This window comes from Hakea prostrata, chromosome 1, assembly GCF_041222555.1.
Source record: "Hakea prostrata isolate BN-2017 chromosome 1, UWA_Hpros_2, whole genome shotgun sequence".
NCBI lineage: Eukaryota > Viridiplantae > Streptophyta > Magnoliopsida > Proteales > Proteaceae > Hakea > Hakea prostrata.
In genome coordinates this window covers 10,581,650-10,595,619 of record NC_142600.1, presented here as the reverse complement: position 1 = coordinate 10,595,619, position 13,970 = coordinate 10,581,650, and the positions used below count along the sequence as shown (strand labels likewise).

The window sequence follows — 13,970 nt, the reverse complement described above, 5'->3', positions numbered from 1 at the left end:
CCCCACCCCCACACAAACAACCAAAGGGGGGGGGGGGGGGGGTTTTTAAAAAGGTGGGGGGTTTTTTTTTTTTTTTTAGAGGGGGGGGGTGGGTGGTAATAAAAAAAACCGGGGGGCCAATTATTTTTCCCTTTTTTTTTTTTTTTTTTTTTTTAAAAAGTTTTTAAATAATAGTATGCCAATTAAAATGGCAATTAATTAGGAAATCAATGCGGTTATGTTTAAAAGTTGTGTACGACATTAAGTGAATGCTTAATGTACAGGAAAATTATATTTTTTTGAGCAAATTACACTAGTACCCCAAAATGGAGGCCTTAAAGCACTGACACCCCCACTTTATGTTTAAAAAGCACAAAGACCTCAAAATTGAATTTTTGTTGGATATATTTGTCAAATTTGTCACTGAAAACCTTTCATGAGACACTATTTATTATATGATATTTTTGAAAATAAACAATGATTTCACTGTTTTCAGTGATAATTTGACAAATATATCCAACAAAAATTCAATTTTGGGGTCTCTATGCTTTTTGAACATAAAGTGCGGTGTCAGTGCTTTAAGGCCTCCATTTTGGGGTGCCAATGCAATTTGATTTGGTATACTTCACGTGTCCTACTATGGTGGTGCACTGCTGTGCATAGCAGACCATTTTTTCCAATTAATATGCCATAACCTACTCGGATGTCCTAGAAAATAATGTGTCCACCTAAATATTTTTTTAAAATGAAATTTTCCTTTCCCTGAGACTAGGCATTAGATTTTTTTTTTTTTTTTTTTGGGTAATAGAACTACATTCATAAAAAAAAAACTACCGAGAGGACTAGGCATTAGATTTCATGGGATACGTTTTTGAACAATTTATTTTTTGCATGGGATTGATTAATATAAGCTCGCATTATACATGCATTAGTGGTAGAAAAGGTACTATACACATGATTACGGGTGTTAAATAAAAGGAACAAAAGCATAGCCCCATTCATTTATTCATGATAATTGAAACTTTACAGAAACATATCATGATTTATCACATGTTGTAGACAAACTAGCCACAGTTGCCACCAGGTCCTCCAAACCAAAAGTGAGCATCATCTTTTCGAGCATTATAGGATTCATACTCTATATCATAGCAGTCTTTGTTATCCACACGAATATTTACGCTATTTTGTGACATTGGATGTGATACAATGTAGTCCGAGCCTACAAACTCAATCTTATGGAAATAGCATGAATATTTCTGACGAGGCCAAGCACCACTTCCCATTGGAGGACTAACTCCATTAGAACCAGCATTTACCATTCCTCCCCAAGAATTACTTTTAGCACCATCAACTAAAGAATTAAACAAGATTTTTGGCCAATAACCAAGTATTGTGTCCTGAAATGTCAACCACCAGTCCCCTGTGCCTTTATCCTATAAGAAAATAAGCAATGGAATTACTGAAAGTGAGCTAAGTGTTCTACTGATTTAGATTAACCCAATTAAATGTGTGAGATGTATTCATATAGTAAATGTCTACCTAAGAGATAAGAAATCTTTGCAATGCCATTAAAAATTATTTTCTTTGTGATGTACCAAACATTAAAGATAACTAAAAGATCAATGGTAGTATATACCTGAAAAATGGAGACTTGTATCTCATATTGATCTCCACCGATTGTAGAATATGGTTCTGTAACAATACCTAGGGTGAATGATTTGTCAACCTGAACAAAACCTTTGCAAAGTGTATTAAAGCACCCATTCTTGTAATTATCGCCCTGCACGTACAATTTGAAACATCAGTTATTAAAATAAATATGTATACCATAAAATTTTTGATTATTTCTCTATAAAAATGAACAAATAAGAATTGTATAGGGCAGAGGAATGCCACTAAAGGTAAATTTTTCTGGTGACTTTCTCCATATATTATTTGTCATATGGAAATGTATATATTTGAAATAATTTAAAATTTTTCTACTAATTGAGTTTGACAATGGATAAAATTTAAGAGAAAATAGGATAAAAATAAACAGGTTAAATCATTGTTAAGTTTTTAAAGATAAAGGTTTGCTTAGGAAAAGCAAGACCTTCCTAAATTCTATTAAAGTAAAATGAAGTTCATGTATAATAAGAATCACACTAAAAGCTAAAAACTTTAATCTCCTGTTTTAAGCAAATATTATTCACCACAGTTTAAGCAAATATTTAAAAACTTTATGTCAAACACAACTCACCCACGCCGGGGCCCCCTCCCGCCCCCCTCTCTCTCTCTCTCCTCTCTCTGTTATTCTAAACATATCATCTATCAATTTTAAGCATGTGGAAATGAAGCATGAATTTTAATTTTTTTTTGTGGCTCAAAAAAACTGAACATTTTATTTAATTGGAACAAAATAAAGAAACATGTACGGTTGACTACAAGATAATGTGTCACCAACCCTTGTAATTCATGTTTTAGAATGACACAAATTAAAGAATTCCATAGTTTTAAACATACCGTCCAAAATGTAAATAACCGAGTTTGCTTATCACCATATAAGCCTGGATTAACCTGATTTTCATAAAGTGTAGAAAATAAAGTTAGATTAAATTCGCAATTTCTTCAATTTTACATTACAAAGTCCTTTTTTTTTCCCTTTGGATTAGGGCACAAAGATGGTCAAGTGAGGGACTGAGTATTAAATAAATTGAGATTGTCAACTACATACCGTCCATCCAGCCATTATATAATTAGGATTGTCATTTGGACCACCATTAATCCAAATTTGAGCACTTGAAAATTGCTTCGGGTCTGAAATAGCTGGATTGTATACGTTAATAAATGCAGAAGCACCATGAATTGGAGCCTCTACATCATTATTAACATCTGCAATCTGAATGATCAAGTTCAAGAGGTTAACAAAATGTTCAATACAAAGAACAGAAAAAAACAAAATAACTCATCTACTTCTATTATCATAATTGAAAACTATATAAGTATAGACATCCAATCATGCGACTATTTTCCCTAAAAAATAAAAATAAAAAAAGCATTTGACTATTTTGCATATATCTGTGCCTACAATTTGATCAGCTTACTTCTACTATTTTAAGTAATGACATTGGATTTAAAGCAAGAACAAACCAAGTTGTGTTATAGGAAAAGTTTTCATTCTAGATAAGTTATAGCTAGAAATGTTTATCCCTTAAAGCAAGATTGACATTGTCATAGAGTTTAGGTTGCATAGTTTCTTTCAAAGAGGATCATTTTGGATTAAGTTTGTCTTCCATGTAACGCTAAGCAAAAGTCAACAGTTTGTCATAATTTCATTAATTTTTTCTGAATATTAGTATTAGAGCATTATATTGTATGATACTCTTAATAACTCAATTCTATTGAAGATTGCTTTATCCAAGATAAAGTTTGATTAAGGTTGGGATGCCTATGAAAATGGTTCAATATATGATAAGTAATACAATTTCCAATCAACTAAGGGTCATTAGTCCTCCATATGGTTTAATATGGTAACACCCATCAAGATTTTTTTATTTTTTTTGGTACATGGGAGATTTTTATATATAGGGGATGGGGATATTACATATGCCGTAAGCAGGGTCAAACCGGTGATATTTTTTACTAAGAGGTGTTGGTTTTACCAACTGAGCAACCCATCAAGCTATATTTCCTTAGTCACTATTGATAAAGACCAAAAAATGAAATCAAACAAACAAACCAAAAAAAAAGAAAAACCTTTGTACTTGAATCAAAATTTTATTGTCTCTTTAGGGTGTTAAGTGATGAATGGTTAAGATAGTTTCATTGTGACAAGCGGTAATGGGTTTGAATTCAATTCTTTTCTTAAATACTAATGAAAGGTTTGTGTACGCTAAGATCTTCAATAGACTTTACAACATCACTAGTCTTGCAACGAGTACACCCTTGCAAGAAATAATTGAATGTCACTAGTCTTGTCTATTAGGTACACCTTTAAAGTTTTGAATGATGGGAAAAAAAGTTAGTATCACATTTCAGCTAGGTTATGCTTTGGTTTGAAACATGAGTTAGGCAGAGTATGAGATGATGATTACTTACAAATTGTCCAGCGAAGTTTCTCTTGCTTTGGTTATTGAAACTGGTGGTGAATTCCCTTGATAAAGTTCTAGCCCGTAAAAGATCTTCTTTTGAAGTTCTACGAATGGGAACAGTTCCATCGGGACATTCTTCAAGTTCAAAAGTAACTAAGAAAGATCCAGCAGTTCTATTTGCCCCCCATTTTGGGAAAACACTAGGTTTCATCTGCAAAGAAATTATAGTGTTAAAACTTTCAGTGGATTTTATAAGATATGCCGGGAAGCAAGAGGAAAAAATTAAACAAATGGATTAGGAATAAAGCATACCTGGATTTTGTGATCTTTGAGCAATGGATGGGCCAAAGTAGGTTGCTTGTAGATATCGACACAATCTAGGATATCACCCTCCTTTGTCTACGATGTCAAAAAAAAAAAAAAATAAGGATCAAACATCCAATGCTCTATACCAAGTTTTCTTGTTTCTTTGGTGCATTTTTCTACTCCCTTTCTTATCGGTTAAAGACATAAGAAAATAAATGTAAAAATGTTGGCGCCCATCTAACGTTAATAGATCTTCAATATAGAATTCGCATTGGTTCTTTCTCTCCCTCTCTCTAGCCACAAGTGTGTGTTTGTGTGTGAAAAACCATCCATGGCTTTGCCTACGCCTGCAATCAAGATCAAAAACTATAAATAACTTACTATAATGGTCTTGAGAGGATGAGGCACATTTAAAATCTTAAGTTGTCTTTCCAGCTCCAAATCATCTTCAATTTGCTCCATCCTCTTTCCTGCTGCTTCCACCCCATGGCTTTTCAAATATGAAGTATATAGAAAAAACAAAAACAATGCGATGATACCCTTGAAATCATTAGTTGTTGAAACACCACTTGCCAACCCAAGAAAAGCCATTATCAACTTGGAGGAAAAAAACTTTTTTACTGATCAATTCAAAACATTAGTGGCCTATTTAAATGCCCAATTATTTTGTACAATTAAACAATATAAATTGTAATTAATTCTTGCTATAAATTTTAACCAATGCACAACATTTGTGTTTTTCTTTTTCCTTCATGAGACCATTCTGTAAGGCAAGTAATCAAAATTTAAAAATTAAAAAAGAAAGGTTATATTGATCCAATCTCATTATAACATGCATACAGCCTTGCATGGATAAATTTTGAGAATCAAATAGATATAAGATATCTCAACTACCCCATATTGTTTGATAAGGTAGAATTAAACAGGTTAGGTGCATCGACTCGGCCTGACCCAGCATGGGTTCCTAACAAAGCAACAAATCATAATGGTTTATTTGAGGTTTAGAATATGTACAACTGGTCTTGTAGCTAATGTAGGTAAAAAATCATATATTGTCCTATATACCATATCTTTTACCAAAAAATATACCATGTCTTCAAAACATGTAAGAAAAATACGTTTACCCCTTTAGACTCATTGATTATTAATCAATAACCTTCTATATACCATATCTTTTATCATTTAGGCTCCCATTGATTTTTTTTTTTTTTTTTTTTGGTCCAAGGTGAGAATATTATATTAATAAAATATTAAGCTAATACAAAGCAATAACGGAAGAACCGTCTACTCTTCATTTCTTCACAAACCATTTTGTAAAGTTTGTCGGGCAAACTGTTTGTATCCAACCAAATCTTCACTGGAACCGAAATTAAGCTCGCCAATTCATCAGCACAACCGTTGGTCTCACGAACCCAATGAACCACCCGAAGAACAACATTGAGAGAATCACACCAAAGCTCCATCATGTTAAAGCCACACCTCACATTGATTGTTTCGTTGAAGGAAGAAAGAAAAAAAAAAGGACTACCATTGATTTGAAGTAAGAAAGAATCCCTAACTCTTTTCCATAAAAGCTTTCTAAAAGAAATGCCTTTATATGTTGGTGTGGTGAAGAATAAGTTTGGAAAGTCACTGAGTTGTGATTCTCTTTTTGTCTACAAATTTTCTATTAATTAGCATCATATATGCTAATTTATTTGTGTGATTGTGAAAATTTTATGGTGTTTTTGGGGGGTTGGTTTTTGGTTGTTTTTTTTATATTTGGTAGTGGGTCCCCCCCCCACCCGGGGGGCGGTTGTCTCCCCCCCCACCCACCCCAAAACAAACCCCCCCTTTTGGCACCCCGGAGGATTAAAACCCCCCGACCCCCGACCCCCACCACGCCCAGTAAAACATGAGAATTTCAACAACCATAAGTGTGTGGTCCCATCAAAGCTAAAATTAATTTTAAAATATAAGATTTTAAGGATATAGTTGACATTTAATATAATTTCTATAAATGAGGGTAATGTCATATTTTTAACTTTTTAATTTTAATAAAAAGCAAAATAGATATTACATATTTGATGTTAACACTATTTGATTAGTAATAAAACCAAAATACAAAGGGGCAATAGTAATTATCCCAAATCTTTTCTATGTCACGGACAAAGTTAATTACTTACCAAAATATATTTGGCATTCAAATTCAAATTATTACTAAGGTCAAACCAATTTTTATCCTTACCTTTTTCTTGTATTTGAGGTTTAGAAGATGTACAACGGGTCTTGTAGATAAGCTTCTTTTGCATATATATGGTGAAAAATCATATACATACTCTCTTGTATACCATATCTTTCACCAAAAGAATGGTCCCGTATTTTCAAAATAAGTAGGAAAATATGCTTACCCCTTTAGATTTTTTTTTTTTGGGTAAACTAGAGAATTTATTTGAAATGGAAACCTCTAGGGAAGGGACATCCAGTAGCATCAAAGTACAAATTCCAGTGTAGTAGGAGGGGGGGAGTGGAAGAAATGAAATGAGTGGATGAAAGAGAGGCAGTAAGAGAGGCCAGTCTATCAGCTGCATGATTTCCTTCTCTTAGTGTATGATTGAAAGTGATGAAATCAAACTTCAGTTTCAAGGAACGGATCTCATCCAGTGTGTTCTTCATCTTCCAAGGTTCTTGATCATTCCTGTGATTTATAAGATTTATAATTGCTTCATTGTCTCCTTCAAATATGACTTTTCTATTGTTGTTCTTGATGGCAAGTTGCTGCGCAAATCTAATAGCTTCTGCTTCTGCTTGGAGAGCAGTCATGTTGTACTTAGAAATAGCAAAGCACAATAAGGCATGACCGAGGTGATCTCAAGCCACTCCTCCCACACCGGCTTTATAGGTACCAGTAGACTCCTTTTTTTAAGATCCGTCAATGTTGAATTTGATGTAGTTCTACGGAGGTGGGGACCAACAAATGCTTTGTTTTTTCTTCAGTTTCCTGCTGCCAATGTTAAGGGCTTGGTGAGATTCTGCATTCAAAGATTGCGCAAGCCACCAGATCTGGCTAGGGGATTTGTAGGGCTTCTTATATGTTGCTTTGTTGAAAGAAGACCAGATGATCCATAATGTGATTAAATGAAAGAATAATTTAATCCCACCCCTTTAGACTCTTGTTGATTATTAACTAAGAACCTTCTTTACCACTGAGGCTCCCATTGATTTAAAGAAAAAAAATCTGAATTCTTTTCCATGTATGATTTCTCAAATAATATGCAAGTTAGTTATTTACAATGAAATGCCTTTATATGCAAGAAAAAATTGTCTGTTGTGCACCACCACAGTAGGACATGTGGAGTATACCATATAAAAGGTTGGGATTAAATTACTCATTTTAAGTGGAAGACACCTAATTTCACAACCCGTTTAACCGCTACCCATCCATCTGCCGATTATACCGAATCCTTTCTTCTTCTCTTCTTCTCTTCTTGAACTGAAGCACAAACCGATCACAAATAACTGAATAAAAGCCCTAACAACAGAACAGATCATCACTTCCTCCTTGGAATTGAGTTTTTCTTTACAAAGAGGAAATAGTGACAGAAATACCATATCTGACTTGTATTCAAGTTAGAACAAACTAAAGAAGTATCGTGGCATTGATTTCAGTTAATTAACATCATTTAATGAGTGAAAGACTTACATGTTAATCCAAATACAAAACCAGAGAGGGCATGCAGAGATTTGGGTTTCCAAACACAGAGTTACCAGTGTTTTCTTTTCAAGGTTTTCAAAATCATCCGAGGAAATTGATGTTTAGAGCCTAAGATCACAGAGACAACAACAATAAGGCATAGTTGCAAGATTCTTTGCTGGGAAGAGGAGCCCCTCAGAGAAGCATATAAACATGTGGTTCAATTCAAGAAGAGAAGAAGAAAGCGGAAGAAATGATGCACGTGCAATTGGGTAGCTAGAAACGAGCAGGTATTTGTTAAACTGGTTTCAAAACTGGGTTCCTTTTGCTTAAAATGGATAACTTAATTTCAACCTTTGATTTGGCATACTTCACACGTCCTACCGTGGTGGTGCAATGCTGTCAACAGCAGACGATTTTTTTCCAACTAATATGCCATAACCTACTTGGATGTCCTTAGAAAATAATTTGTCCACCTAATTCTTTTTTAAAAATGAAATTTTCCTTTCCACAAGACTTGGCATTAGATTTCATGGGATCTGTTTTTGAACAATTTATTTTTTGCACGGAATTGATTATTATAAGCTTGCATTATAAATGCATTAGTAGTAGAAAAGGTACTATATACATAATTATGGGTGTTAAATAAAAGGAACAAAAGCATAGCCCCATTCATTTATTCATGATGATTGAAACTTTACAGAAACATATCATCATTAATCACATGTTGTAGACAAACTAGCCACAGTTTCCACCCGGTCCTCCAAACCAAAAGTAAGCATCATCTCTTAGTTCATCATAGGATTCATACTCTATATCAAAGCAATCTTTGTTATCCACACGAATATTTACGCTTTGTTGTGTTAGTGGATGTGCGACAATGTAGTCTTTGGTTAGATACTCAATCTTACGGAAATAGCATGAATATTTCTGACGAGGCCAAGCACCACTTCCCATTGGAGGACTAACTCCTTTAGAACCAGCACTTACAATTCCTCCCCAAGAATTACTTTTAGCACCATCAACTAAAGAATTAAACAACACTTTTGGCCAATAACCAATTTTTATGTTCTGGAATGTCAACCACCAGTCCCCTGTGCCTTTATCCTATAAGAAAATAAGCAATGAAATTACTGAAAGTGAGCTAAGTGTTCTACTAATTGAGATTAACCCAACTAAATGTGTGAGATGCATTCCTATAGTAAATGTCTACATAAGAGACAAAAAATCTTGGCAATACCATTAAAACTTATTTTATTTGTAATGTACCAAACATTAAAAATAATTAAAAGATCAATGATAGTAATACCTGAAAAATAGAGACTTGGATCTCATATGGATCTCCACCGATTGTAGAGACTGGAGATATAACAATACCTGGTGTGAATGATTTGTCAACCTGTACAAAACCTTTGCAAAGTGTATTATAGCACCCATTCTTGTAATTATCGCCCTGCATAGTTTGAAACATCAGTTATTAAAATTATGTATATACTATAAAAATTTTGATTATTTATCCATTAGAAAAATGAACAAATTAGAATTGCTTAGGGCAATGAATGCCACTAAATGTTAATATTTTCTTGTAACTTTCTCCATACATCACAGATTTGTCATGTGGAAATGTATATAATAGAAACAATTGAGAATTTTTCTATTAATTGAGTTTGCCAAGAAATGGACAATTTTAAGAGAAAATAGGATAAAAATTAAAAATAAATAAATAAACCATTGTTAAGCTTTTAAAGAGAAATGTTTGCTTAAGAAAAGCAAGACCTTTTAAATTCTATTAAAATGAAATGAAGTTCAACTATAATAAGAATCTCACTAAAAGCTAAAAACTTTAAACTCCCATTTTAAGCAAATATTAAAAAACTTGATGTCACACTCAACTACGGTGATACAGCATATCATCTATCAATTTTAAGAATGTGGAAATGAAGCATGAATTTTAATTTTTTTGTCACTCAAAAACTAAACATTTTAAAATAAAGAAGCATGTACTTTTGACTACAAGATAATGTGTCACCAACCCTTGTAATTCATGTTTTAAAATGACACAAATTAAAGAATTCAATGGTTTTAAACATACCGTCCAAAATGTAAATAACCGAGTTTGCTTATCACCATATAAGCCTGGATTAACCTGATTTTCATGAAGTGTAGAAAATAAAGTTAGATTAAATTCGCAATTTCTTCAATTTTACATTACAAGGTCCCTTTTTTTTCCTTTGGATTAGGGCACAAAAATGGTCAAGTGAGGGAATGAGTATTAAATAAATTGAAATTGTCAACTACATACCGTCCATCCAGCCATTATATAATTAGGATTGTCATTTGGACCACCATTAATCCAAATTTGAGCACTTGAAAATTGCTTCAGGTCTGAAATAGCTGGATTGTATACATTAATAAATGCAGAAGCTCCATGAAGTGGAGCCTGATTGTCATTGTTAACATCTGCAATCTGAATGATCAATTTCAAAAGGTTAACAAAATGTTCAATACAAAGAACAAAAAAAAACAAAAAACTCATCTACTTCTATTATAATAATTCAAAACTATATAAGTATAGACATCTAATCATGCAACTCTTTTGCCTAAAAAAAAAGCATTTGAGTATTTTGCATATATCAGTGCCTACAATTTGATAAGCATACTTTTACTCTTTTTCATAATGACATCAAGAACCATATCTCCAGATTGTGTTATATTCTAGATAAGTTCTAACTAGAAATGGTTATCCCCTAAACAAGTTGGACAACAGGTTGCATAGTTTCTCTCAAACAAGATCATTTTGGATAATGTTTGTCTTCCATGTAATGCTAAGCAAAAGTCAACAGCTTGTCATAATTTCAATGACTTCTTCTGAATATTAGCTTAAGAGCATTATATTGTATGATAGTCTTAATAACTAAATTCTAATCTAGATTTTTTATCCAAAATAAAGTCTGATCAAGATTGGGATACCTATGAAAACGGCTCAATACATGGTAAGTAATACAAATTTCAAATCAACTAAGGGCCATTAGTCTTCCATATGGTTTAACATTGTAGAACCCATCAAGATATAAAAAAAAGGGTACATGAGGGATTTTTATATATGGGGGATGGATATATTACATATGCTGGTCACAAGGATCAAATCAGTAACTTCTTTACTAAGAGGTATTGGTTTTACCAATTGAGTAACCCATCAAGATATATTTCCTTAATCACTATTGATAAAGACCAAAAACCAAAATCAAACAAACAAACAAAGAAAAATAGAAAAAAAGAAAAACCTTTTTACTTGAATCCAAAATTGTAAAGTCTATTAGGGTGTTGAGTGATGAATGGTTAAGATCACTTTATTGTGACAAGCGGTAATGGGTTTGAATTCAATTCTTTTCTGAAAAAGAGATAAAAAGTTGTGTACACTAAAATCTTCCATAGACTTTACAACGTCACTAGTCTTGTGAGTGCAACGAATACACCCTCGAAATAATTGAATGTCACTAGTCCTGTCTACTAGGTAGACCCTTTAAAGTTTTGAATGATGGGGAAAAAAATTAGTATCACCCTTTAGCGAGGTTATGCTTTGGTTTGAAACATGAGTTAGCTAGCAAAAATATGAGATGGTGATTACTTACAAATTGTCCAGCAAAGTGTCTCTTGCTTTGGTTATTGAAACTGGTGGTGAATTCCCTTGATAAAGTTCTAGCCCGTAAAAGATCTTCTTTTGAAGTTCTACGAATGGGAACAGTTCCATCGGGACATTCTTCAAGTTCAAAAGTAACTAGGAAAGATCCAACAGTACTATTTGCCCCCCATTTTGGGGAAACAATAGGTTTCATCTGCAAAGAAATTATAGTATTAGAAGTCAAACTTTCAGTGGATTTTATAAGATATGCCCTTGGCCTTGATTTGTGAGAAGCAAGAAAAATAAAATAACTAAATGGATTAGGAATACAGCATACTTGGACTTTGTGATCTTTGAGCAATGGATGGGCCAAAGCAAGTTGCTTGTAGAAATCAACACAATCTAGGATATCACCCTCCTTTGTCTACAATGTCAAAATGTCAAAGAAAAAAGAAGTAAGGATCAAACATCTAATGCTGTATACCAAGTTTTCTTGTTTCTTTATGCGTGTGAAAAACCATCCATGGCTTTGCCTAGGTATGCAGTCAAGATAAAAAATATATATAGATAACGTACTATAATGGTCTTGAGAGGATGAGGCACATTTAAAATCTGAAGTTGTCTTTCCAGCTCCAAATCATCTTCAATTTGCTCCAACCTCTTTCCTGCTGCTTCCACCCCATGGCTTTTCAAATCTAAAGTATATAGAAAGAATAAAAACAATGCGATGATACCCTTGAAACCATTAGTTGTTGAAACACCACTTGCCAACCCAAGAAAAGCCATTATCAACTGGGAAAAAAAAACTTGTTTACTGATCAATTCAAAACATTGGTGGCCTATTTAAATGCCCAAAAATTTTATACAATTAATCAATGTAAATTGTAATTAATTCTTGCCATAAATTTTAACCAATACGTAACATTTGTGTTTTTCTGTTTCCTTCATGAGACCATTCTGTAAGGCAAGTAATCACAATTTAAAAATTAAGAAAGAAAGGTTATCTTGATCCAATCTCATTATAACATGCATACAGGCTTGCATGGGATAAATTTTGAGAATCAAATAGATATAAGATATCTCAACCCCATATTGTTTGATAAGGTAGAATTGAACAGGTTAGATGCATCGACTCGGCCTGACCCAGCATGGGTTCCTAACAAAGCAGAATGGTTTATGTGAGGTTTAGAATATGTACAACTGGTCTTGTAGCTAATGTAGGTAAAAAATCATATATTATCCCATATACCATATCTTTCACCAAAAGAGTATACCATATCTTTAAAATAAATAAGGAAAATACGTTTACCCCTTTAGACTCATTGATTAATAATCTAACCTTCTATATACCAATATCGTTTACCATTCAGGCTCCCATTTATTGTTTCATTGAAGAGAAAAACAAAAACAAAAAAAGGCTCCCATTGATATGAAGCAAAAAGAAAAACTCTTAACTATTTTCCATATAAGCTTTCTCAAATAATAGGTAAGTTAGCTGTTTACAATGCCTTTATATGCTGGTATGGTGAAGAATAAGTTTGGAAAGCCACTGCGATTCTCTTTTTGTAGAGCTTGTCTAAGCCCAAGCTTACCTACACATACATATGTCCAAAAATTAAGCAAGAAAATCTTTTCTATGTCACATACAAAGTTGATTATTTATGAAAATATATTTGGCATTCAAATTCAAATTCAAATTACTGATTTGGTCATTGAGGTAAAACCAATTCTTATCCTTATCTTTTTCCTATATTTGAGGTTTAGAAGATGTACAACTGGTCTTATAGATAAGCTTCTTTTCCATATAGATGGTGAAAAATCATATACTCTCATATATGGTAAATATATTTGTATACCATATCTTTCACCAAAAGAATATACCATATCTTCAAAATAAGTAGGAAAATATGTTTATCCGTTTAGACTCTTATTGATTATTAACCAATAACATTTTGTACACCATATCATTTACCACTGAGGCTCCCATTGATTTGAAGCAAAAATAAAATCTTAATTCTTTTCCATATATGCTTTCTCAAATGGCATGCAAGTTAGTTGTTTACAATTAGTTATGTACACCATATCATTTACCACTGAGGCTCCCATTGATTTGAAGCAAAAAAAAATCTTAATTCTTTTCCATATATGCTTTCTCAAATGGTATGCAAGTTAGTTGTTTACAATTAGTTATTTACAATGAAATGCCTTTGTACGCTGGCATGGTGAAGCATAACTAAAATATTCATTTGGGGGGGGGGGGAATTTATGAAGTACCAATTTAACACTTGTATTCTTGTCATTTTGGATTCTAAAAAAGTCC

The 13,970-nt window shown here is 33.0% G+C and overlaps 2 protein-coding genes across 2 annotated transcripts; both read right to left on the bottom strand.

Annotated features, from left to right (window-relative positions):
* Positions 1 to 1,043: 1,043 nt before the first annotated feature.
* On the bottom strand, positions 1,044 to 7,157 carry LOC149027396 (protein neprosin-like). Its single transcript, XM_089138523.1, has 8 exons — positions 6,970 to 7,157; positions 4,737 to 4,845; positions 4,362 to 4,448; positions 4,057 to 4,260; positions 2,693 to 2,857; positions 2,482 to 2,535; positions 1,616 to 1,759; positions 1,044 to 1,412 (listed from the first exon to the last, which is right to left on the bottom strand). Exons 1-8 carry the CDS (start codon positions 7,155 to 7,157, stop codon positions 1,044 to 1,046), a joined length of 1,320 nt encoding a protein of 439 aa, XP_088994649.1.
* Positions 7,158 to 8,766: 1,609 nt separating this feature from the next.
* On the bottom strand, positions 8,767 to 12,436 carry LOC149027395 (protein neprosin-like). The gene is made up of 7 exons (XM_089163115.1): positions 12,227 to 12,436; positions 11,988 to 12,074; positions 11,661 to 11,864; positions 10,331 to 10,495; positions 10,121 to 10,174; positions 9,338 to 9,481; positions 8,767 to 9,135 (listed from the first exon to the last, which is right to left on the bottom strand). Exons 1-7 carry the CDS (start codon positions 12,434 to 12,436, stop codon positions 8,767 to 8,769), a joined length of 1,233 nt encoding a protein of 410 aa, XP_089019241.1.
* Positions 12,437 to 13,970: the final 1,534 nt, after the last annotated feature.